The following is a 24,163-nucleotide window of genomic DNA, read 5'->3' as shown; positions in this document are numbered from 1 at the left end:
ATGGCGTCTTCTTTTTTTATCTATTGAGAGGAATATTTTTAATGGCTCCCAATGGAGATATTGTCAAGAACTTAGTTGTAACATTGTAAGATATTCGGGTAAAATGAACCCATTTGCAAGACGCGTGGTACGAAAAGTAGATCCAGATGCGCGGCGGACGCGTCATGAGATAAAGATAAAAATGTTTTTTGTTCGAGACCTGAGAGGTGTGTGGTTGTAGGATCGTGGGTGCCACACCTGATCAGGTTTACATACGAGTAGAAGTGACGGGGCTCCTCCTCCTCCACTCCGTCCTCTGTTGGGAAACGTTCCGAGGGACTCATCGCTGAGAACTCATCCGGCGCCTCGATCCTCCGCTCCGACACCGACGCTCCCACTGTCGCCTTCACACAGTGAGTAAACTAAAACCTCATCGCAGGTCTTACATGAGGGAAATACGGATCGTTTGTCATGTTTTGCGTGGCTTTGATTGCTTGTGGAAATGATAAAATTCCATCACGGGTTTAGCGCAGGCTTTACGCACAGCCTCGCTCGTTTAGCGAAATCTAGAAAGTTGGACAGATGTTAACTCTTAGGTCGGTTATTGACTTTACCACTATCTACACAGTGTTTCTTCCATAACTGACAGATCTTTACGTTGAAGTTGTTTCCTGGCGCTCCCTCCAGTCACGTGATCGTCTCTTTTTCTCTCGTAGTTACCGAAGTTTCAGCTCTGTACTTCTTCAGCTGAGTCGCCCCTGTCTCCTGTCAGCAGGAAGAGCCCCCGGTGAACTAACGTCACCATGAACTGGGCATTCCTCCAGGGCCTCCTCAGCGGGGTGAACAAGTACTCCACCGCCTTTGGCCGAGTGTGGCTCTCCATTGTCTTCCTCTTCAGGGTCATGGTGTTCGTGGTGGCGGCTGAGAAGGTGTGGGGCGACGAGCAGAAAGACTTCAAATGCAACACGGCTCAGCCCGGCTGCCACAACGTCTGCTACGACCACTTCTTCCCCGTTTCCCACGTCCGGCTGTGGGCGCTGCAGCTCATCTTCGTCACCTGCCCGTCTCTCCTGGTGGTGATGCACGTCGCCTACAGGGAGGACAGGGAGCGGAAAAACAGGCTTAAATATGGCGACGACTGCCGCCGTCTCTACCAGAACACCGGGAAGAAGCGCGGAGGCCTGTGGTGGACCTACGTCCTCACGTTGGTCTTCAAAATCGGCGTCGACGCCACCTTTGTCTACCTTCTCTACCACATCTACGAGGGTTACGACTTCCCCTCGCTCATCAAGTGCCAGCAGAAGCCCTGCCCGAACACGGTGGACTGCTTCATCGCGCGGCCCACCGAGAAGCGGATCTTCACCATCTTCATGGTGGTCACCAGCCTGGTCTGCATCTTCCTCTCCATCATCGAAATCCTCTACTTGGTGGGCAAACGCTGCCGTGAGTGTTTCGCGGCCGGTCACCACACTCACCACCCCATGACCAACAACATCTCGAGCGGAAGCCACCTGATGGAGTCCAGCACTCTAAAGAGGGTTCCAAAGTGCACCCCCGAAACGCCGGCACCTTCGTACAGCTCTGCCATATCCTGAGAGCCGACAGACGGTGGCGAATAAAGACTATCGGCAGAATTTCATCAGCTCAGACTCTGACCCGCGCGTCAAGTAGATCTTACTTCTTTTTACTGTCGGAGGGCTTGAATTTCTGGTGGGGAAAGACCTCAGTGATGTGGGTTTGGGTCATGCTAAATCGAGACTTTAACATTCTGAAACTGCACTGAAAAACAGGGTTAGGGTTAGGTTAGGGAAAAAAAAGCCCATCGGATCCTGCCCTGATGCCAATTACGTGAGTCACCGTGGTCGGGAGAGCGGTTCTACATACACACACGCTCTGCTGTGTAAGATTTTCCTCTGCGCCCAGCCTCCCTCGAATGTTTAGTCCTGGCTGCTGTGGGTCTGTTCCGTCTCCTCCACAATTACAGAGCCGACTCCTCGTCACCACCACGCCGTTCATCCTCCATCAACTTTCAACAAGTTTTTTTGTTGCTGCAAAGCCGAACTCAGAGCAGTGGAAGAACGCCGGGGTGCGCTCAGGACACTAATGTAAAGTGACTTTTTGTTAATATCTTCCTTGTTAATAGTGATTAAAGTTTTTGAATTTCATAAAAGAGGAAGTGTCACCTCATCTTTTTAATCGCTTTAGCCCTTTCGGGGTCATGGGCCCTATGTGAGCATTTGGGGGGTTTGATACCTTGCTAAAGGGCCCCTTGACAGTGCTCTGAAGGTGTTTTAGCACCTTCCCCTACTACCGCAACAACTGCCAAAATTCTGTAATAGAGGAGGTGTTGTGACTAAAAGATAAGGAAATAATCTTCACAACTCTCCCACAAGAATGGTTCTCAACAAACTCTTAAATCTAAGTTTCCGTGTGTTTCATCAAGTCATCCTTACTTGCTGTCGTGCTGTTGCCAGGGTAACCAATCAATGTTGACAAGTCAACCACGCACAGCTGTGCTGATGGATATCGGTCCACCCAGCCCTGGAATTTTAGCTCTACGTGCCTCCAGTGAAAGTCTACCTTTCGATAGGAGATGGTAAAAGTGAGAGGAGATTATCTCAAGGCCAATCGTCCTGATTCCTGGTGCTTGCTTATGTTTAGCCATTCATATTCGTGCTAAAAATAAAGGTCAGGATAACAGGAAGCCAAACGAGGGCAAAGTGAAAATACCTTGACAGGAGATTATAAGCAGAAATCAAATTAATTACATCCTAAAATCCTTCCCGGGGTGTTTAGACAAGAGCCCCATCCATCTTTTATACAGCTTGTTGTTCTCTTTGTTCCTATTTAATAAACTCATACGAGCAGACAACTCTTGTTCTTGTATATGTGTGTGTGTGTGTGTGTGTGTGTGTGGGGGGGGGGGTGTTAAACATGAAATCTACCTCAAAGAAAACTGTTAATTTCAATCAAAGTGAATAAGCTCCCAGGACTGTTCAGATTTTCCACAGGAAGTGAGGAAGTCTCGTCCAGTGAGTCGGGGTGGTTCTGTAAACAAGCCAACAATCTCTCCCATTACTGGACCCTCCCAGCTCGCCTTTTTTCGCTCTTGTGTTTTTTTCCCCATGGTACACTTCTTCCTTTTCTCTGTACCAGCGGTGCAGCCTGTCTTTGTTATGCTGTGCCTGTCGAGACCTGTGAGGACCTGAATCGCAGGCTGCATTCCTGCAGGTGTGTCTCAACCGACCGCCCGGGCCAGTTCTTCACGAAGGGCCAGAGGATCCACTGATCTGATCTGCTCTGAATGCTCTAAAGCCAACGGTCACTCACCCCAGCGTGAGATTCCTGAAAAGCAAAACAGAGCTGGGAGGAAATTTCTGAATCCCAGGAGCAGAGGTTCATTCCATGATAGACTTTGTGGAAAAAGTTGAAAAGTCTGAATATCTGATACTGAAGCCTAATGGGATTCGGGGAGTGTTGGTTCATTTCGCTTCCTGTTGGGTTAGTGAGTGAGTCAGTGCTGAAGAACTGCACGTGGCGGTGGAGGGAGCAGCAAATAAACCCGACTTGACTTAAGGTTGAAGCGCGTTTTTCATCCTCTAATGTAAATCCGGGACGTCAACGGTTCTAAACACACACAGGGTTCAAAGAACAGGCGTCAAGCGTGCTCTGGCACTTGAGCCTTGAAGAGCTAATCCAATCCAGCAGAGACATGCTCGCTGTGGTAAAACATTCCCTGCACCATGCAGGAAAATAAGCAAGAGATAATAGATCCTTTAAAGGGGACAGTGGAAACAAAGGCCCAGACCTGACCAAGGGGGTGTCACCTGAGTTGAACACAAAGAAACGCGGATGAACGCGGATGGGTAGAACTCTGTTATGTAACCATCAACCTGTCACATTCTATTGATGAAGATGTTGGAGCAGAAGCACTGGAGAACGCGCACGACCGCAAACGTGCCTTCTCTTTAGGGTGTGCCAGCCGCTCACCCCGTCTGATTGAGTCAACAGCTTTGAAACATGTTGGGACAGGACGGCTGCAAAAAACTGACACATAAAATTGGATTCTATCAGTCTGCCCTGTCTCCCGTTTCCTACGAGGGCTCACGTCGCCACATCTGGCACTGACTGCGCGACCGGGTCAGCTGACACCCCAAGTACATGGAAACGGGGTCTGGGACTAGGTTTACCGGGGGAAATGGGCTTTGTCAAAGCAACATGGGCTGATTGAGAGAGGCCGAGAGGGGAAACATCTGAGCAGCTCCGGTCCTCCTTCTTTAACCACACCCACATGCGCGTTTCCCAACACTGCATTTCTTTTACCTGACGACGGAAGCCAAATCTGTGCGTTAAGGGACTAAAACAACTCCGGAGCGGCGAGAAGGACGCAGAAAATACATCTCAGGTCGCGATTTTCGTGTGATAATGGACTAATATTTCTTTGGGTGAGTTTGAGGAACTTTTGATCGCTTTAAGACGATGGGGAGGGGGAAATAAATCTGGAATCCCGGCGATCGAGAAGAGCGCGTTCGCTCCCATGCGAACACCACCGAAACGGAGCCGCAGTTTCGAAGTGTATCCAGTCAGCCTTTAGAATCATTTGGTTCCAAATAGCAAAATGGCACAGCCTCGGCGCCCTTAGGTGACCCGAAATTCTAATCAGCATCTTTCACTTGCAAGATAATTATTTGGAAACGTTGATACAGATGTGCTGTAGATGTGCTGACGGCTTGTGTGTTACCGTACTCCTAAAGGTTGGTAAGTGAGGTGTGTGGGATGTCTTTTTTTTATGATAACATATTTTAAGATAAATAAATGAGGTCAGGATTCAGAGGTATTTCTGACAGATTTATCAGATTGAAAACCTCTTCATTCTTCCGTCTTCCTCATCAGGTCCTAAAAGCTAAGTCACCAGGAAAGAGGCTGAGTTCCAGAGAAGACCTATTTGACTGACACTCAAGGCCATGGACTGGAAGACCTTCCAAGCCCTCCTCAGTGGGGTGAATAAATACTCCACGGCGTTCGGGAGGGTCTGGCTGTCGGTGGTGTTCGTGTTCAGGGTGATGGTGTACGTGGTGGCGGCAGAGCGCGTGTGGGGCGACGAGCAGAAGGACTTTGACTGCAACACCAAGCAGCCGGGCTGCGCTAACGTCTGCTACGACTTCTTCTTCCCCATCTCCCACATCCGCCTGTGGGCCCTGCAGCTCATCTTCGTCACGTGCCCGTCCTTCATGGTGGTCATGCACGTGGCGTACCGTGACGACCGCGAGCGCAAATTCAGGGCCAAGCACGGCGACGGGAAGAAGCTGTACAACAACACGGGCAAGAAGCACGGCGGCCTGTGGTGGACGTATATGCTGAGCCTGTTCGTGAAGACGGGCATCGAGGTCGCCTTCCTCTACATCCTCCACCACGTCTACGACAGTTTCTACCTGCCGAGGCTGGTCAAGTGCGAGGTGTCGCCCTGCCCCAACCAGGTGGACTGCTACATCGGCCACCCCACCGAGAAGAAGGTCTTCACCTACTTCATGGTTGGAGCCTCGGCCCTCTGCATCATCCTCAACATTTGCGAGATCATTTACCTCATCGCCAAGCGCGTCGTGCGGTGCGCCAACAAGGTCAAGAGGCACCATCGCAACAGAGCGCCGGAGAACTACAGCGACGACCCCTTCAACAACTGCAACGTGACGATGGCGAAGCCGGAGCTGAAGGACAACCCCCCGTCCTTCAGGACCGCGTGCAAGTCTACATATAAGCTGGACAGTCTTCGGATGAACGACAAGATCCGGGCCTCTGCCCCCAATCTGTCTGCATGGCCGGTTGCGGGGCCCAGTGTAGGCATAAACGGGCCGACAGTGGTTGGACTGGAACCCAGCAGGAAACCCCTGAACGCAGACCAGGTGCTGGACTTCAGGTCGTTGTGTAAGAACCTGGAAGCGGAGTCATCCCGGCTGGACTCTTCGCTTTGAGCGTTTGACTTTCAGTTTCCAAGTCAACAGTCACAATATTTACAAGCCTCCCCCGGAGCCTCATTGATTTGTTTTGAACCGTGTGCCTTTTTTTTTTTTTTTTAAAGAGAAATAAATACAATAAAGGCCTGCTTGCCTCACTACAGTATCCCCTCAACCTGTGGAACATTCCAGAGCTTTTTGTCCGGCCTCCCTCGGCTGTGGACCTCTGACACACCAGGGGAAGGAAATGAAAGGCAGCGGAGGAGAGGCGAGGACACGCCTGGCAGCGGCATCCTCTCTGCCCGCCTACGTCTACACCGGTCTGTCGAGGTCTCGCTGAACATTCCTGAAAGGAGTCGCCGCAGTCAATGTTTCAAGCCTCTCAAGCCAGTGGTTTGTTTGTCTGGGTTAGGGCAACGCCTCAGATTCTGTTGAAAAGGATCTGATTCCTCTCCGGGCGTAAAAGTCAAACGCAAAACTGCTGTAATTTAAAGAATCGCAAATGTTGCGTCTGGGCCTTTTGCTCAAATGACGGAATAGGAAACTGTTGCACTGCAAAGTCATTTGGAGAAGAGATCAAAATCTGCCGTATACCTAAATGCTAAAGGAAATGTGTTTAATCGGCATCTATTTTTGCCATCAGTCATAAGGCCAGAGTGATGCTGCTGCTTATTTGACCTTTTCTGGAAGGAGCAGAGGAGAAGCTGGGAAAAATGCTGGACATCAGATGTGTGTTGGTCACTAATCCCTCACTGTTCTGCACCTATACTGTATATACAGATTCCTTTTTTATGTAAAAGTAATAAATATTTTGAATAGGAATGTGTCTGTCCTGCTGATTGTACGTGGGGTTTAGAAACACTGCATGAGTCGATCCGTCGGCAGTAACATTTCCGTTCATTATGCTCGGTCTTCATCTTTTGTCTGATTAGTCAGCGTGACCAGGCAGTTTAGCGTAGACGACGAGAACAAAGGTCTGAAGAATCCCAGTCTGCCCGTCGGTCTTGTTTGGCTTGTTTTATCAGGCGTGGCAAAGGCAAGTGTTTTCCCCCTCAGATTAGCTTTGTAGATTGCTAAATGGCTCCTTTACAAAGTGTGTGTGTGTGTGTGTGTGTGTGTCCAGTCAAGGAAAGTGTCCAGGGACACACAGCTAACATCCACGCTTCGTTGTCGTCGGCACCTCTGTTCAGACATATTTTGACTAACGAATTTAATAGGGATGAAAACACACGTCAGCTCGACAGCGCTGGTTATGAAATAAACTTTTATTTTTCTAGGAAGAGAGTGACAGTTGTATACGGCTGTAAAAACAGCCCCGTTGCTCTAAAACGTTCGCTTTGTTTAAAACAAAAGGTCACGACTCTTCGCAGGATCGATCAAAACACATTCGGCTCCCAAAAGTAGGGAAATATGCACCCGTTTCTTCAAAACTAGAAGTACTACATGTTAAAACAGGTGTTCAATCCATAGTTCTAAACCACGTGATGGGGCTGATTCAGGATCCGCAGATCTTAGCGATGCAGCTCGTTGGGCTCAGAGATGATAATCGCTGGATAAACGGCATGATAGAAATCAAAGCAACACTTCCACCTCTGTCCCACATCACCAGCGAGTTTGTCCCCGCCTCGGACATTTTAACTGGTTAATTTATTATCAACAAAGTCTTCGCCTGACTTTGACTTGCCCGAGCGGCCGGGGCTTAATGTAAGCACACTAAGAACCAAGTGACGGCACATCTTTGGATGGGATCAGCGATTGCACTCAGTGTACATAAGGCACCGTTTTTACCATAAACTCAACCTCTGATAGGATTTCATGGCACCACAGAGCACAAGTGGAACTCAAGCACGGACCAGTGAAGGTAAAGAAGATGGACGATCAGTGGAAGCTGGTGGACCTTGGACTGGTGGCTACAGCTTGCAGGTGGCCTGCGCCACTTTTGAGTTGGACTTCCTGTTGAGGCTTCGGCAGATGAAAGCTCCAGCGTCCATCACCTTGGACAGGTCCACCCCCTAAAATAAGAACAGCAGTTACACGCCTGAGGTCACGTCTCCATTTTATTATTCTAACAAACTGACTTTCATTTTGAATTCATTTACGTGTCAGTTTAATTGAACTTTGTTGACACAGCGTAACACAGCGTTGTCACAGTCAAGGCTCATTTTCATCTTTATAAGTACAAGTTTCTAATAGTGTGTCTGTATTTCTAATATCCACATTTGATGCTTAAAGTAGTCCCTTAACAGCACAGATGGCAACACCAAAAACATCGATTTTCCCTGGATCTGAGTGCAAAAAATTAAGCTTTAAAAGGTAAATTCCTAACATACACAGGGGGGAGAGAGAGATAAATTGCTATCTTACTGTTTGAATGCCCAGCCCGTGCAGCATATATACTACATCCTCCGTTGCAACATTCCCGGAGGCTCCTTGTGCATATGGACAGCCACCCAGTCCAGCTACCGATGAATCGACAACACTGACTCCCATCTGCAAAACAAGGGAAGCTGTAAAATATGGCACCATCACCACCCCAACGCAGTGAAATAACTGGAAGCGGACTGACCTGTAAAGCCACAAGGATGTTAGCCAGGGCCTGTCCGTAGGTATCGTGGCAGTGCACTGCTAAGGCACTGACCGGCACCTCCCTGCTGACCACCTTCAACATTTCACACATGCTCCCAGGAGTCCCCACTCCGATAGTGTCACCCAGAGAGATCTCGTAGCAGCCCATGGAGTACAGGCGCTTGGCTACCTGTGAGACCAGGAGATCAAGTTTGAGGCTTTGGATTAATCGCTATTGTGCATTTTAACCTAACAATGGAAGCATTTTTACATGTGCAACTTTTGCAGGTTCCACCTTGCCTTCATACGGACACCCGAGAACACACGACACATACCTGCAGAGATGAGAGACAGAGTTCATCTTTGATCGACACAACAGCTAAGGTCAGAGAGGGGCGCCGGCCTGTAATCATACCCCCTAACCGGCACACCGGCTTCTTTTGCGGCTTTCATAACCTCATCGAAGCGCTGTAAACTCTCATCCACCGAGCAGTTTATGTTCTTCTTACTGAACAGCTCCGATGCAGCACCAAATATGGCCACCTCCGAAGCTCCTGCCTTCACCTGTAGTCACAACAAGAAGAGAGAAATTTAGGGAAAGTAATTAAATAGCTCTAGAAAAGCAAGATGTACAGTAAATATAAAGCTTTCACGAGAGTGCTGGATGATATTGCCTCATACTCACTGCAGCCTGAAAGCCCTTGAGGTTGGGGGTGAGAACTGGGTAAGATACCCCAGGTTTCCGACTAATCCCCTTCATTACCTCCACCTGGTCTGCCATCTAGTAATTAACACAATAACTTGTGACTGCAGAAAAAAAGGCCAAAATTTCACCTCATCGGCAATAACAAGCTCACCTGGGGGACCCATTTTGGGGACACAAAGCTGGTGGCCTCAATGACTGGCAGCCCCGACGCTGACAACATGTCAATCAGGTGAATTTTTGTCTCCAAGGGCACAATAGTCTAAAAAATCAAAGCAGCAAAACGAATAAATAAGTGGTGGAACTCACTATCAATATATAAACAATGCACTTGCACTGTAGAGTGTTTATGCTTCACAAAATATTCTAATGATGCTATTATATTATTAACAAGTGATTCACAATAACGTTACCTTTTCATTTTGGAGTCCATCTCTTGGTCCTACCTCCACTATTTTTACCTTGCCTGGGAGGGCTTCACTAGCTCTTACACCAGTCTAAACAGACATGTAATGAGGTAGAATTAATTTTAACTCCTCATTAACTCACCTTATACTGCCAACAGCAACAGCAACAACAACAACAACAACAACAACAATAACCAGTCACCTACATAACAGGCTAACAGTTAGCTGGCTAGCATAGCCAGATAAACTGATCGGTAAACGAGACATCAACATGTAGGATATGAAGCATGAACACTCACTGACTGCAACTTTGCTGAACTAAAGGCCAGATAGTGCTGACACATTGCTGCATTTAAAGTACTTCTGTTGATGACTCTCATGGCGAGAGCTGCCATATCGGTGCAACGTCCACTATGGCGCACACCGTCCTCAAAGGGGAGAAGAAGAAAAGCAAAGTGCAGCGAGGGCGCCACCTATGGGCCAGGAATAAGAATGAATATTGAAATCATAGGACAGGTATCCCAACTTTCTTTCCAACAAAATGTTCAAATTTAACACTTCAATCACGATGTATATATTTTGCAAATACGCATTTTTGTTACACTCTACATGCTGCATTTATGTGCTTCATGACATAATTATATACACTGTGGGCTACTGTTGTCCCTAATGCAATTTGGTTTTTGTTCTGTAACAGTGGAAATGACATAAAGAGGCACACAAATCCGTAAAAAAAATATATTTAATGTTATTATAACAAAACGAATAAATTAAAATTAGCTTTATACACAAACAGAAAGACCATTGCAACGGTGACACAGAGGGGGGGATTCTTCAGTGACTTCATCAACACAGTCGGGCGTCAATATTCAGTCTTTTGTTTGCCTAAAAGTGGGCCTTTATCAAACCAGTTACATAAAAAGAGCAACAGTCTGCTGTCGTGCATATAAAAAATATCGAGTATTGTTGAGTAACTATAATTGGAGCAAAAGAATACTGAGTATGCATGCTTTGAATACTGTATATATATTTATGAAGCTTAACAGAAGCATGCCATTTTGCACCGCGTGTCAATAATTTCCTTGAAAGTAAACACAAACCAGATTTCCTGAACTCAACCAATTGTAAGAAATGAACGTATTTTCTTCAGAGGGTGAAACATTTGATGGATAAATTCTCTTGCATGGCTTCAGCACGCGTGCTTTAGTTGGTTCAGTTCACTGCAGCTCCTCGTCACTGTCGTCCACTTGTTGGATGATGAGGTCGGCCCCCGAGTCTTCAGCCAAATCGTCGTCATCGTTTACCATCCAGCTCCTCTTGGTGTCCCCCTCCTCTTCTCCATCCACCCCGAGTAACAGGGATGGCTCCTCACCACTGCCCTTGAGAATGTCCATGGGGATGCTGTCACAGCCCACTTCCTGGAGGCACGAGGTGCACATGCGGTAGCGCCGCGTGCCCTCGCACACGACGTGCCCCGTGTCCTCCGTCACCTGACTCTTGCACCGCCTGCACACCAGTTTCCTGGCTTGATGGATCTGCCAAAGAAAATACAAACGTAATCATTTTTTTAAACTATCGGAGCTAAAAAATTCTCATTTTATTCAGGTTTTATTACACCTACTGTCTCAAAATGGCTACGAAGATGCTCCAGACGAGTGAAGCGTTTGTTGCAGGCCTGACAGGGATATGGCCTCTCGCCAGTGTGACAGCGCAAGTGACGCTTCAGATCGGCCTTCCTCTTCACTGTGTGTGTACAAAAGGGGCATTTGAAGCGCATAACAGGGTCTGCAAAGAGGAAGAGAAACCATTGTCATTTCCTGAATGCCACCACTTCAGGATGCTTTAAAATAAAAGAACCATATGCCAATTTGCGATGAGCCCTTTTATTTTTCTCAGAGGCGAAGCAACCATTACCTCACTCACCTTTATTAAAGTGTTCGATAACGCCTACGATCGTAGGCAGCGAAGCGTACAGCTCCTCGGCCTTCTCAGCCTTCTGCGCCCTCGCCTCCTGGATGTCCAGCTCCTCGTTCTGGTTGGAGCTATTGCCGTTAGGTGCCTTTCTCTTGGTCCCTCCCTTGGCTCTCCGCCGCTCTGATCCGGGTAAGGTGTAAAGCGGGTCATGAGGGTCCGTCAGCTCATCTACCTCTGTCTTGACTTCATTAACGGGGCTGCTGCTCTGGTTACTTTTCACGGCCTCTTGATCTGACTCCTTCCCCACAAAGCTGGACTGAGATCTGGAATTGTCCCTGGTCCAGAGCGCCGGCGGCGGGCTGACCGAGCTGGGTCCCTGCTGTTGCTGCTCTGAGTTCTCTTCCCCTGCTCCACTGGTGAAACTGCAGGTCTCGGACAAGCTGAGGCAGCGCTCGCTGTCTTCATCTTTTACGCTGATGTCCAAGGAGGATTTGATGAAGTTCTTACAGTAGTTGATAACATTGTTCATCTGCAGGTAACTAGCTGCAGACATCACCTCGATCACATTGTGACTGGACAGATCCAGCTGGCCGGAGTAGATGAAATCCAAGATGACGCTGAATGTCTCAGGGCTGAAGACGTCGAAGCTGGCGCTGACAGAGTCAGACAGCCCATCGGGGCTCTGTGACAGCAGCATGCGAAAGTAGCCACTGCTGGCGAATAGGACGTTGCGGTGGGCCCTGAAGAGCTGGCCCTCCACCAGCACGCTGCAGTCACAGAAGAGCTCCTGCCGCCGCTGCTGGTTGAGCTGCTTCAGCAGATTGCTTTGGTGAGACACTGTGATGTCGGCAGTGTTGAACCACCTCTGAGGCTGCCTGGAGGAGAAGACACGACAAAACTCACACTGAGCGTGCGGACCCTCACAAGAAAGAAGGTGTGTGCTGCATCAGAACCTCAATTAGCAACTCAGGTGGGAAATTTACGCTCGTGTGTTGGCGATGTTGTCACCTAAACTGACTGAAAACTTCAAAATAGAGAGTTTCAGATTGAAATATAAACCCTCCAGATAAAACTCTATTGACACAAAGGAAGCTGCAGCTTGACATGTGGAACGTCCCAAGAATTACACCCTAATATTGAAGCTGCCACTTATCTCCCAGTCAGCGTCTGCGGAATGTGCCCGCCCACAACCACTTCATCCCGCGCTCTGATTGGCTGAGTCAACCGTCAGTCACAGTCTCCTATTAATGGGCTACACCCGACTTCAGTCAGAACGCACTGGGTGACAAAACCCATATAGCCGTTGCGGGAGGGGGCAAGCTAGATACAGGAAACGCTTTATTCCACTGGGGGGGCTCTGGAACCTATGTCCGAATTTGCCCCCCAAAGACAGAGAAAACGCCGCCACCCCAACAATAGTTAATGTACAGTAAGCAGGCGGTGATGATCTACTGTCCGCACAATTCCACGCGTTTATTTTCAGTAATGCGACACTCGGCGACTGCTGCGCGTCGCCCGATAACCCCCAGTGTAACACCCGCCAAAAAAGAGCCCTTCCCGCCCCGCTGGACTCCCCAAACCCATCCGAACACAGCGCCTGAGCCATCATCCGTTCATCCAGATGGGCTCGACCCACAAAAGCACACCGGAGTGCTGCAGTCCTCCGAGAGAAAAGCGGGCAGCGGCGCACCGGAGCAGCCCCGTCTGTCCTAGAGCGACGCCCACTTCAGGCTCCAGCAGCCAGCACACAATAGAGGCAAAAAAAGGAGACACGGACCTCCAACACGCTGCGAAGTGATAAATACACGTTTGAACGCGGTTTGTCATACAGAGAATAATACGCCCGTTTCCACCCCCGCTTCTCCCCGGAGGTCCGGAGCGCAAAGCGAAGAGCGGGGACGATCCGCTTGCTGCCCAAACCCAGCGACTCTTTCCCAGGCGTGATGTGTCGCCACGACCCGCTTACACCCAGCACCGTGATACCCCTGACAAAAACCCCCTTTCGATACTCACTGGTGGCTCGATTCACCCGACGCCCGATAGAGTCGGCTCGCCCCCAAGTCCGCCACTATATCCATTTTTTTTCTTTTTTTTTTTTAGCCCGTTTGTGTCGCTTTTCTCGTCCGGGTTCCACCGCCAGCCACTTCCTGCTCAGCCCTAAAGACCGAAACCCGGCTCAAGCGACTGGAGAGCCGTGCTGACGTGGGTGTTTATTAACATGGTGCCCGAGGGTTCAAGGAGCCATTTAAAGCCCTAGTGCCCCCGTAAATCCAGCATGTGGACAGGATATTGGCAACCACCAAAGACTGATCCAAAGATTCCACTTTATTTTTGCAGGGTGAAGCTGTGGCCAGTGTTTTCTTTCCACTGACCATCAGAACCCTCATCTCCATCTTTTCCGAGGCGTCTGTGACACTCACACTTTGGTTCTGTGCCGCTTAATATTATTCTCATATGGGTCAGAAAAGCACTTAATCGCCTAGTAATCATTTCAATACAGTGTTATGAGGAATTTATTTCAGAATGATTTGAAAGTACCAACAAAAACCTGGATTCTGCTGACTCCAGGTAGATAGAAAACCCGTTCATTTATAGTGACGCTCCGATTAAGCGTCATCATTTATTCTTGGCGGGAACAGAACTGATAAAACTGGGTTTCAGCGCCGGTGGCCGTGTGGCATCAGGACGCTGTCCCGTTGGAGAATCCTGTGGGGTTCTTGGACTGCCAGCGCCACAGATCCTCACCTGAGGAAGCACAAAACATTATTGTGGAAAGGCCGTGAAGAGTTTGGGGGGGGGGGATTTTGATAAACGCAAACAGGCCGAGGAGCCGATGTTTCCGCCCTTACACATTCTTTCCAGGTCAAATTCAGCTTTCCAGGCCAGCTCGGTCTCAGCTAAACGGGGGTCAGCGTAACACGAGGCCACGTCTCCGTCCCGCCGCGGCGCGACTTTGTACGAAACCTGCAGAAGCAACGGCGAGTTCACCGTGGAGACGACGTACCGATGTTCTACACACTCCCCTGCGTGCCAGATCCACTCACCTTTCTGCCTGACGCCTTCTCCACGGCTGTTACCATCTGGAACACAGAGTAGCCCTTCCCCGTTCCAAGATTATAAGTCTGCAGAGAAACAATGTCCCACAAACGCTTTAACGGAACCAGCCCGGAAAAGGCCTTCCTCGCGTTCTACCGCCTACCTTACAGCCACAGCTCTCCTTTAACTTCCTCAGAGCTGCGATGTGTCCCTTCGCCAGGTCCACAACGTGGATATAATCCCTCACACCTAACAAGGGAAATCCAGCCTTGTTTGCGCGATCATTTAAAAAAAATGGTGCTTTATTACAGGTTATTACAATGAGCAGCCCCCCTCCCTCCACCAAAGTTACCTGTCCCATCGACCGTGTCATAGTCGTTCCCGAACACGCTCAGACACTCTCTCCTCCCGATCGCCACCTACCGGAGGGACAATTCGGGCACGATCAGTAACGAAAGGTGGCAAGAACCTGCCTGTGCTGGTAGTCCAGGTACCTGGGAGACATATGGCAGCAGGTTGTTGGGGATTCCCTGAGGGTCCTCTCCGATCTGGCCGGAGGCGTGGGCGCCGATTGGGTTGAAGTATCGCAGCAGAACCACATTCCAGTCCTACGGAGCAGGGGATTGTAACAGCACGCAGGCGTCGTTTGTTCAAAGAGTCGTCGTTGTTCTTCCCACCTTCTCGGCTTTGCAGTGGTCCTTGATGATCTCCTCAATAAAATACTTGGTCTTGCCATAGGGGTTGGTGCAGCCCCCGACGGGGTGCTGCTCGTCGATGGGGAGGTACTGAGGGTCTCCGTAGACCGTGGCCGAGCTGCTGAAGACCAAATTGTGCACTCTGTGAGCCTGCATCACCTGAGACACATGCAGATGCAAACAAACACGGCACACGCGTACAGTCAGCGGGCGGTTTGGTAACACTCTGAAGCACACACACACACGCACACACACACAAACGTCAGGGTAAGCAATGATCTCTGACAATGTTAACAGGGATGCAGTGTGAATTAGTCGACGCGCTACCAGACAAGCACAGGTTTTCATGCACAACACCACAGAAGAAGAGGATCGCCAATTTAGGACGAAGCACAGGCGTCACTGACCTCGAGGAGGTTAATGGTGGCAGTTAGATTGACTCTGTAGTAGCGCAACGGTTGTTCCACTGACTCCCCGACAGCCTTCAGGCCCGCGAAGTGCATCACTGCGCCGAAGGAATGCTGCAACAACACAAAGAAGAAAGAAAGAAGAGATGATGCGCAGCGGTTTACCGACGCCCTTGAATCCTGTAATAATATACGTTCTTGCAACTTTCTGACCTTTTTGAAAAGTTTTTCCAAGCCAGCTTTGTCCAAAAGGTCGAGGTCATGGAACTCAATGCTGGTGTTCAGAAGCTTCTCTATCCTCTGGATGCTCTCCGGCACATCTGCCTCGCCTACATTTATGGCAAGAAAAGGTCACACAAAAGTCACACGCACATGCGCACACACACACACACAGGGTATGTACAGAGGTGTGTACAACACAAACACAACAATGATACTCCGCTCCCTTCCAAATCAAAAGAAAAGTACCTTTGACGGCATTGCTCAGGTTATCCACCACAACTGGTTTGTAACCGGATTCAATGAGCTCCACCACGCAGTGACTCCCAATGTAGCCGGCTCCACCTGTGACCAGCACCTTCTCAGCCATTTGAGGACCTGTCGGACACCACAAACCTCGGTTAGAGGGTCAAACCTCCGTGCAGGAATCCTGTGGTGGTCATTTGGGCGGGGTTAACGCGCCGCGGCGTGACTCCTGACTGCAGCTGCAGTTTAACAACCATTCTCCAGACATGAGAGAGGATCAGCTGTTGACCGTCCTGTAGAGCACACCTGAAAGATCTGAGACCAGCCCATATACTGTTAGGTCAACAAGTGGAGAACTTTATCTGATGGAACAGGTAGAACTACTGGGGCACATCAAGAATTGCTCTATTCTGCTGGGATGTAGCACAAATGGGTCAATAAAGGGTTCAAATCCTGTTAGAATCACTCTAGACTGCCCTACAGTGGACACTGGTGTTTTCATTCTATTTAAACCGTCATCATCAAAAACATTTCAGTGTCTTTTATCGTAATAACAACTGTGCTTCTGCGACCAGCCTTGCTATTACAGTGGTTATAAATATCTGCAAGACATCAATGACCCGTGTAACAAGTAAATTCTAATAAGAAGCAGTAAACACACATGCCCTTATACATTTCATTTTAGTTCATAGAAATATACATTTTACTGTGATCTCATCTGGTTAAGACAAACCATGGACCGACTCAACCACGGAACAAGATGTGAAATACAGCTAATATCTGCGGGAAACTTACTAATTTTCCCTGGTTTGCGGGAGAGATGCGTGTTTCTCCGTTGAAGGCAGGTAAAAGAGTTCGGGCTGCTTGAATGAAAGTGTGCCAGTCAGATCATTTACAAGTTTCGCTCTCTCCACTCGACATTTCTTTACTTCCTGTAAAACGTGGAACGAGCCAAGTTAGCGTCATCCGCCGGAAATCCGGGTTCTCTCACTTCAAAATAAAAGCCCAAACGTCTCTGATTCGTCACACTCAACATTGTTCTAAAGAATATTTAAGTGTGGAATTCTGCCTTTAGCTTACAGTCGCGACAAAAAAACTAACATGTGTTAGCTTTGCCGCAATGGAAGCTTAAATTTTCGCAAGATGATCGTTGTCAAACTAAACACGTCCTTTTATACTGAAGTTTAAACCGGATTAACGACAGGCACCGAAAAGGCCTTCAACTTCTGAACGTTCCGACTCACGGATGACGTCAGAGACGGTGCAATAAAGCCACTCCTCTGACCATTGGTACAGAGGGGCAATTGTACCGAGTCCCCTACAGAGACGATCACAAGCAGATGGAGAGAGAGAAGTGCCACGTTTCACTCTATTCGAAATTAATTTAATACGGTGCACAAAGACACAAGAATCAGTTAAGTTCTACCTAACATTCATAGCGGATTGGGGCAAAAAACAGGTTAATTGGATAAAAGCACTGGAAGGATGTAACTAAGTTGGATGTAACTAATCTCATGTGTCACATTTATGTTTCGTCCTCTAGTTCCTCTATTTGTCTATTCTATTCTAAATTTGAAGACAATAATGGAAGAGTATGTGAAACAAGTTCCACATCCTGCAACATTACAACTCAGATTGTAAATATAATTAATAATATAGTTAAAGAATCATCAAACACTTGTCATGACTACGCAATAAATGTATGTGTATTAATATACATGTATATCATTATTAATATTACTACTTTAAAAGCACCTAATTTGAATTTGACTGCCTAAAACACCCGGAGAGCACATTATTTAGTGAAGAAAAGACAGAGATTGTTACACTTAACACTGTATCCTGCAAATGTGCAAAGGCTGGTGAAATAAAATGGCATTCATTCAGCATCTGATCCAACCATTGTGAAAGGACAGAGAATTAGAAACAGAAGGAATCATTTCAAACTCAGAGGGGAGAAATGTTGACTCGCAGCCTTTTGGCGTATTCAAAGGTTCTGAAAGCAAAGGTTGTTCTGTTAGAGCCAGCCCGCCCTAAATCCACTGTAGTCCCACCTTCTTGGTTGGCGGCAGATGTGAGGTGGGACGATGTGGCGATGAAGATGATGCTTAGATGGATGGTTAACCCTAATGTGGCTCCAGGGTCCGATCTGCCCACCCAAACCAGCATCAGCTTCTGCATGTGGGTCGGGGGAAAAGAGACTGTGTTTAATCAGGATGAGTGAAAGTCATGAGAAAAATGACCACTGACAACAGAATTTTTACGCTAATTAGCCTCTTTCGTTAAAATAATTCTTTCATCAAGACAGTTGGTCACACAAAGCCAGTAATTAACACGCGACATAGGGGCGGTTTCTCCATCTTCCACATCCCTCGCACTCATCAACAGTTTAGTTATTGGCTGTAAAGTCATTTTCACTCATGCCCCCACGGAACTGGAGCTGGATGGGTTTGGTGCCGCAACAGTAACGAAGTGAAAGGCGGACTCGTTTTGATTTCATTTGACTCCAGGACAAGCAGAGGCTTTCCCTCCCGTGTCCAGGAAGCCTGGGTACCCTCCATCTATTCACCAAGAACTGAAAGAGTGAAGGACGGGTGGAGAGAGAGAGCCCCCCCCCCTGTCTCCCCACCTGAGTGCCAGTTAATCCTGCCCTCATCCCCTCGCTCCCCCAGCTGGACGCACCATCTCAATGAAGGGCGGCCTGCATTAGCGGCAGCAACTTTCCCCCGCTGCCTGCTGGTCAAAGCTGATTGGACACGACCGGCGTGTGCTGAAGAGGCAGACCTCCATCTCAACCACACAGTCACATTCTCTCCATTGTCTTTCCCTAATCCAAATCCAAACTCTCCTCCTTTCACCGTCACCGACTTCCAGGTACAGCTGTGGCCCCGGCCAGGGCTGCCCTCCTCACAGCTGAAGGACAGGAAAGATGAGGAGGAGGATAAAGGAGGAGATGATAAAAAGCTTCCCCTCCTGAGCAGAGCCGGGATGATGTCATGAGGGCATTTGTCCTCCTGGTGTGGAGGCTTCCCTTCCCCTGCTAATTACCTTGTACAAACTCGAATCTGATACGGCGGATATGAGGCCCAAACACAATTATTGTGGGCTAACAAAGAGATATTGAGATTCGGGGAATGAGGGAGCGACTGCAAGTGAGATGGAAGGAAAGGGACACACACACACACACACACACACACACACACACACACACACACACACACACACACACACACACACACACACACGCACAAACACTTGTCCTTCCCCTCCATTCCCTCAGATAGGCTAATGTTATTACTGGGGTAATTATCCTCATTACTGCCAGCAGCTGTAGAGGGCCCATTGCTTGCTGTTCAGGCTCCAGCCTGAACCTCTTTGTATACTATAGATCTCATTTATAGACTTTACATGTCAAGTGCAGAGGTTGATGTAAAAATAGAGCCCCATCAGATATCTAATAAGCCAGCGTTGTCCCTGTTTTCTGCACCGCTTCAGTCTGTTCTGTGCATTAGTGCCGGCAGCATAACGGAGGCTTTTATTAACAACGGCTTTCACAGACACAGCAGCTCAGACATGTTGTGTTTTTCCTCACTGAGACTGGTGAAAACTGTTGAAAAGTTGAAAATGTATTATATTTAAATTTTCCTTGGCTAAATTTAACCAGAGATAGCAGCAATTACATCTTTGAACAAGGTGGAAAATTATTATTCTTATTATTATTGTTAATAATAATAACATCAATAGTAATAACAATAGTAATAATAATAGTAATGATAATAATAATAATAATAATAATAATAATAATATAATAATAATAATAATAATAATAATAATAATAATAATAATAATAATCCTATTAGTGTTTGAACACTAGGTGTCACTGCAGAGTCAAGTAAAGACTAGGGAAGGCGCTCCTCTTTCATACTTACTTTTCATTCAACATCCTTTAGCATCCTGTATATACGGTATATATACTCTGTGTGTGTGTGTGTGTGTGTGTACACTCCTGTGAGCTCAGAACCTTTCAGATTGTTATGATAAAAAAGTGTATTTACTGAGGACAAGAGTATAGTATGTAGATAATAACATGTTTCTTATCTTCTTATTTCTTCTTACATTCATTTTAACTACAGAGCTTCACAAAATATGGAGGAAACATCTTTTAATTAACACATGCTCTCGTGCATGAGAGTATTTGGCAAATTCAATCCTGTAAAGATCCAAAAGAGTCGCTCTGTTCCCTGATTTATTTATTTTTGCTTAACTTCACACTCTGTCCCCATCTTTAAACACAAGTTATGGGATCAAGAACTGAGGCGGGCAGCTTTACACAGCGCGTCCCCACCGCTCCATCTGATTGCCTTCTGTTTTATTGCCAGGGGCTGTTGCAGACAGTAGGTAAGCTGCACGCTGCTAAGCCTCACATCAGGCGCTAAATGTCATGCATAGCCTGTTTTTATTGGCTGATATAGCCTGTTGTGCCCTTCTCCTGTTCCTGGAAGCATAGTTAAAAAGCTGGTTGTTAATGCTGCTGACCAGATGGGCCCGTTCTCCCTGCAGCTCTGTCGGGGAGCGTGTTTACCATGCACTGGACTGTGGATAACAGGTGAGACTGCTGCTGCCTTGTCAACCAATCGCAGAGCGGCAGATGTCTGCCTGCCGCCCGTAAACCTTTATCTGGCATTTGGGGTCTTATTGGAGCAGGATGGGATATAACTCTGGTCAGAATTCATTTGGATTGTGTGTGTTTTTTTTAAATCCGGTAGACGTTCCACACATATTCAGGCCCTCTGCTCTTAAACCTCTCTGGAACCTCGGGATTGAAATGTTCCTCAGCCCCAAGAACATTTATTAAATTCAAGTGCCTTTTTAGAGTTGGACCAAAGCTTTCAAAGGCAGACTATTCCATTCCGGGTCCAGACATCATCTGCGGGGAGGCTTGCTCGCCTCTTGTCTCGTGTAACAAAATGTTTCCAGAATTATCCGAGCAAACATCAAACATTCCTTTCCCGTTTCTCTACGGACCGCATTGCAAATTTCATGGCAACGGCAGAGGAAAAGGCCCGGCCCGGAGTCCTTTAATGGGCCGAATCAATCTGCCTTAATGGAAGACCTCCAACATGCATGTATGGATCAGCCAGGTCGGAGCACCTGTCCCTGCTCTGTCAACAGCGGATCAGGTTACAGGCTCCACGTTCACCTGGTTGACACGGTTTCCTCTCTTTTACGACACGCCGCCGTGCGCAACTGTTAAGGAGGTAAACGCGCGAAGAGCATCAAAATGTGCAGCAACGCGTCATATTCCGTCTCTGCGTTTGCTTGGCGGTCAGGTGGCCGTCCCGAGGCCTCTCAGGTTGGTTTTGGAGCTAAGCTAGCATAGCAGCTCGCTGAAGCGAGGCAGAGATTGTGCTTAACGTCCATCCCAGGGTGGCTTGGATCAGTCAGAACTCAGTCAAGAACTCTGAAGTCTTCTCCTGGGTGGTGGGATTTAAAGATTCAATTGTTGATTCCATTGTGGGCGGTGTTGTTTTCCGGGTGTAAGACATCGGCAGCCTGCTCCTGCTCAGTATGCATATCTGGGGTCCTGCGATGGTTAGCAGAGAACTGGGAAATTAGAGCAGCTGACAGGATATCAAGCATGTCTTCTTCACACTAGACGTGTTCTCATTTTCTTAATCAGGCCAGGGTTTTCTCAGAGCACAATATGGGGGGGAAATCCCTGCAGATTCACGCTGGGTTCATTTCAAATCAGAAATGAGGAAGCCGATCGTTTCCAAGCAGCCAGCTCTGTCTTCCCCTCGCGTGTAACCATTAACTGATGTTCAAACAAACGTCACTTAGCCTTCTCCGCTCTGATAATTGGTTCCAACATGTCTTTACGCATTGCGTGCAGCTGCTATTAAGCCCACTCGCGATGTCCCTAAACTGCTGCTGCTACTTTACATTCGCTGTCGTCTCCATTATCCCTGATGATGATGCGATTAGCTTTTGACTGCTATGCTAACCACAAAGCCGGAGCAGTGATGGATGGCCTACGTGATAGACTCGGACGGTTGGGTGGGGGGCTTTGACCAACACCTACTTTCTTTTTGATCCACCTAAACCCCTGATTGGCTTCGTCCTGCCCCCAGATGCAGCCCAGTTACCCCCACCAGCTGCCCATGACCCTCCATCATAGTCCCGCCTCTGCTTGCCATGTGCTGGGAGTCAAAGGGTCCCCCCCTATCGTTCATCAGAATGAAACCCCGCCATCTCCTGCCCCGCACACAATCAATCCCTTTGGCAGACAGAGATGGATTGGAGCCACCCATGACCCCGTACCTTCTGCAGAGGACCCCCCACCCCTGCAAAAGGCGGCTGTCACTAATATATAATAGAGGTGGTGCTGGGAGGAGTGAGCAGGTCAAGTCTACCGCGCCTGGAAGGAAGTCGACACAAGGCAGCGGAGGGGAATTCTCCGCTGACATGGTCCGACAGACGGACGCATGTCCACACACACCGTGGATCAGTCAGGCGTGTCCCACAAATGTCCAGGTGGCTTTTCCATCCAATTCAAATCCATCTCAATGGAAGTCTTTGGATGCTTGAAGTAGATTCTCAGCAAGTTTTACTCTCTCCCACCATTGAAAGGTTGTTTTATGTTGCAGTCCTAAGCCCCCCCAGGACAGCAGGCTTCCTCTTTTGTACTCCACACCTCACCTGATGCTCATTCAGTCACTCCCAGGGCATTGCCACGACAACAATCCCCTTTATTTCTTCAATTCTAGCTAAGAAGCATCACGTTCTGCCCAAATTCTCCTCTCCGCCGACTCTCCTTCGTGTGTTCTGGTCCCTGAGACCAGCCCAGACAGGTAGAGAAACTGTAACAATCCAGAATGTTCCGGTCCAATCCAGCGATCACCTGGAACGTTCCTACATGACGTGCTGGAAAACATCAGGAACCACATGACAGGTGTGAGGGAACCACCTGGATCACAGCCTGAACCCGGCGAAGTGAGGAATGTAAGGAGCGACAGGACGCTCACTAATGGAGGCACCTTGACTGTTGTTCTATCAGTACCCCCCCACCCTCCACCTCCACCTCCACCCTCCACCTCCACCTCCACCCAACGACAGTCTCCACGTTCACGCCTGCATCCTCCCTCATACTTGAGATGTTTCCAACCAGCACTTCCTGATTTACTTAACCCCAGACTGTGTGATTGCACCATTCACACCAGCATTGCCAACAAACATCATTCAGCGCCCCCCCCCCCCCCCCCCGATGCCATAACATGATGATTGTTCGCCGTGCGCCGTCGAACGCTCGAGGAGGATCATTCACATGTAGATGTGTCCTTGTGAGAGCGCCTGGCCTATACAATTTCCATTTAGATAAGGTGTATACACAAATAAAGGAAGGACACCGGGTTCTTCATTTGATTAACTAATCATAGTCTTTGTAATTCCGCTCGGAGTCCTCGAAGAGCAGTCTCGGGCTTTGTACCCTGATTAGCCGCCGCGTGATTGCCGTAGATCTTTCCCAGTAACTCACCTCTGTGCAGTAGCTGTGATTAAACAGGCGATTAAGACCGAGGAGAGTTTCTGTCCGTTTAATCCCTTTTCCCGTCGTCTGACTAAACGGATAGCCGCCGTTTGGTCCCTGATCAGCAATAACTGAACGCCACAAGAAGCGGCCTGAGAGGTGATTAGGGTCTTTAAAGCTCCCCCGAGCCTGCACGCAGGTTGTTTGTGATTAGCTCAAATTTAAAGGGACATTTGGTTCTTATTGCCTCTCGTCAGAACTGGGAATTCATTATCTGACATTCAAGCCGCGGAGGGGAAGGAGAGGGGGACGCCGGCGGCCCCGGGACGCGTGTCGGATCTTCGGAGGTGGTGCGAACATATATGATGGGTTTCCGGTTGGCAGTGAGAGGAGGGAGCCAACAAGGCACTCGTGGACCGGGGACTGGAAGTGCTCTAGCCCTCTTCCCACTCCTCTGCCAGCCCTCTTCAAACTGTGCAGGGGCGTGCGTGCATCATCTGAGGGCTGTATGGAAAC

At 48.4% G+C, this 24,163-nt stretch overlaps 5 protein-coding genes across 7 annotated transcripts; 2 read left to right on the top strand and 3 right to left on the bottom strand.

Annotated features, from left to right (window-relative positions):
• Positions 1 to 231: 231 nt before the first annotated feature.
• On the top strand, positions 232 to 2,147 carry gjb10 (gap junction protein beta 10). 2 transcript variants are annotated; one of them, XM_057059270.1, is made up of 2 exons: positions 232 to 392; positions 696 to 2,147. In XM_057059270.1, the coding sequence occupies exon 2, from the start codon at positions 783 to 785 to the stop codon at positions 1,572 to 1,574; it is 792 nt and encodes a 263-aa protein (XP_056915250.1). In that variant the 5' UTR covers positions 232 to 392; positions 696 to 782; the 3' UTR covers positions 1,575 to 2,147. The 2 variants fall into 2 exon arrangements, with proteins under 2 accessions (XP_056915250.1, XP_056915251.1); XM_057059271.1 differs by having other exon boundaries at positions 243 to 392; positions 752 to 2,147.
• Positions 2,148 to 4,015: 1,868 nt separating this feature from the next.
• gjb3 (gap junction protein beta 3) lies at positions 4,016 to 6,752 on the top strand. 2 transcript variants are annotated; one of them, XM_057059433.1, is made up of 2 exons: positions 4,016 to 4,424; positions 4,873 to 6,752. In XM_057059433.1, the coding sequence occupies exon 2, from the start codon at positions 4,944 to 4,946 to the stop codon at positions 5,946 to 5,948; it is 1,005 nt and encodes a 334-aa protein (XP_056915413.1). In that variant the 5' UTR covers positions 4,016 to 4,424; positions 4,873 to 4,943; the 3' UTR covers positions 5,949 to 6,752. The 2 variants fall into 2 exon arrangements, with proteins under 2 accessions (XP_056915413.1, XP_056915414.1); XM_057059434.1 differs by lacking the exon at positions 4,016 to 4,424 and adding an exon at positions 4,457 to 4,746.
• A 423-nt stretch (positions 6,753 to 7,175) lies between these two features.
• On the bottom strand, positions 7,176 to 10,063 carry hmgcl (3-hydroxy-3-methylglutaryl-CoA lyase). The gene is made up of 9 exons (XM_057059154.1): positions 9,905 to 10,063; positions 9,612 to 9,695; positions 9,353 to 9,460; positions 9,181 to 9,276; positions 8,911 to 9,059; positions 8,767 to 8,830; positions 8,497 to 8,685; positions 8,295 to 8,420; positions 7,176 to 7,942 (listed from the first exon to the last, which is right to left on the bottom strand). The coding sequence occupies exons 1-9, from the start codon at positions 9,998 to 10,000 to the stop codon at positions 7,841 to 7,843; spliced, it is 1,014 nt and encodes a 337-aa protein (XP_056915134.1). The 5' UTR covers positions 10,001 to 10,063; the 3' UTR covers positions 7,176 to 7,840.
• Positions 10,064 to 10,329: 266 nt separating this feature from the next.
• On the bottom strand, positions 10,330 to 13,881 carry zbtb8a (zinc finger and BTB domain containing 8A). The gene is made up of 4 exons (XM_057059151.1): positions 13,533 to 13,881; positions 11,529 to 12,394; positions 11,227 to 11,390; positions 10,330 to 11,140 (listed from the first exon to the last, which is right to left on the bottom strand). The coding sequence occupies exons 1-4, from the start codon at positions 13,595 to 13,597 to the stop codon at positions 10,823 to 10,825; spliced, it is 1,413 nt and encodes a 470-aa protein (XP_056915131.1). The 5' UTR covers positions 13,598 to 13,881; the 3' UTR covers positions 10,330 to 10,822.
• A 135-nt stretch (positions 13,882 to 14,016) lies between these two features.
• gale (UDP-galactose-4-epimerase) lies at positions 14,017 to 17,054 on the bottom strand. The gene is made up of 11 exons (XM_057059153.1): positions 16,918 to 17,054; positions 16,126 to 16,254; positions 15,871 to 15,986; positions 15,658 to 15,771; positions 15,233 to 15,409; positions 15,050 to 15,163; positions 14,908 to 14,974; positions 14,719 to 14,804; positions 14,564 to 14,641; positions 14,369 to 14,483; positions 14,017 to 14,264 (listed from the first exon to the last, which is right to left on the bottom strand). Exons 2-11 carry the CDS (start codon positions 16,244 to 16,246, stop codon positions 14,200 to 14,202), a joined length of 1,053 nt encoding a protein of 350 aa, XP_056915133.1. The 5' UTR covers positions 16,247 to 16,254; positions 16,918 to 17,054; the 3' UTR covers positions 14,017 to 14,199.
• Between the last annotated feature and the right edge of the window lie 7,109 nt (positions 17,055 to 24,163).

This window comes from Takifugu flavidus, chromosome 16 (assembly GCF_003711565.1).
Source record: "Takifugu flavidus isolate HTHZ2018 chromosome 16, ASM371156v2, whole genome shotgun sequence".
NCBI lineage: Eukaryota > Metazoa > Chordata > Actinopteri > Tetraodontiformes > Tetraodontidae > Takifugu > Takifugu flavidus.
This window is presented reverse-complemented; position numbering and strand designations above follow the sequence as displayed.

Bases quoted from the DNA above. Each gene is read 5' to 3' on its own strand.
- zbtb8a (XM_057059151.1), bottom strand. From the start codon at position 13,597: ATGGATATAGTGGCGGACTTGGGGGCGAGCCGACTCTATCGGGCGTCG. The intron at 12,395-13,532 runs GTGAGTATCGAA...CTTCTCCTCCAG, and splicing joins TCGGGTGAATCGAGCCACCA to GCAGCCTCAGAGGTGGTTCA. The intron at 11,391-11,528 runs GTGAGTGAGGTA...TCCTCTTTGCAG, and splicing joins TATCGAACACTTTAATAAAG to ACCCTGTTATGCGCTTCAAA.
- gjb10 (XM_057059270.1), top strand. From the start codon at position 783: ATGAACTGGGCATTCCTCCAGGGCCTCCTCAGCGGGGTGAACAAGTAC.
- hmgcl (XM_057059154.1), bottom strand. From the start codon at position 10,000: ATGGCAGCTCTCGCCATGAGAGTCATCAACAGAAGTACTTTAAATGCA. The intron at 9,696-9,904 runs GTGAGTGTTCAT...ATGTCTGTTTAG, and splicing joins GTTCAGCAAAGTTGCAGTCA to ACTGGTGTAAGAGCTAGTGA. The intron at 9,277-9,352 runs GTGAGCTTGTTA...GTTAATTACTAG, and splicing joins CCCCAAAATGGGTCCCCCAG to ATGGCAGACCAGGTGGAGGT.
- gale (XM_057059153.1), bottom strand. From the start codon at position 16,246: ATGGCTGAGAAGGTGCTGGTCACAGGTGGAGCCGGCTACATTGGGAGT. The intron at 15,772-15,870 runs GTCAGAAAGTTG...GTGTTGTTGCAG, and splicing joins TGGAAAAACTTTTCAAAAAG to CATTCCTTCGGCGCAGTGAT. The intron at 14,805-14,907 runs GTAACTTTGGTG...TTCCCTTGTTAG, and splicing joins TGACACGGTCGATGGGACAG to GTGTGAGGGATTATATCCAC.
- gjb3 (XM_057059433.1), top strand. From the start codon at position 4,944: ATGGACTGGAAGACCTTCCAAGCCCTCCTCAGTGGGGTGAATAAATAC.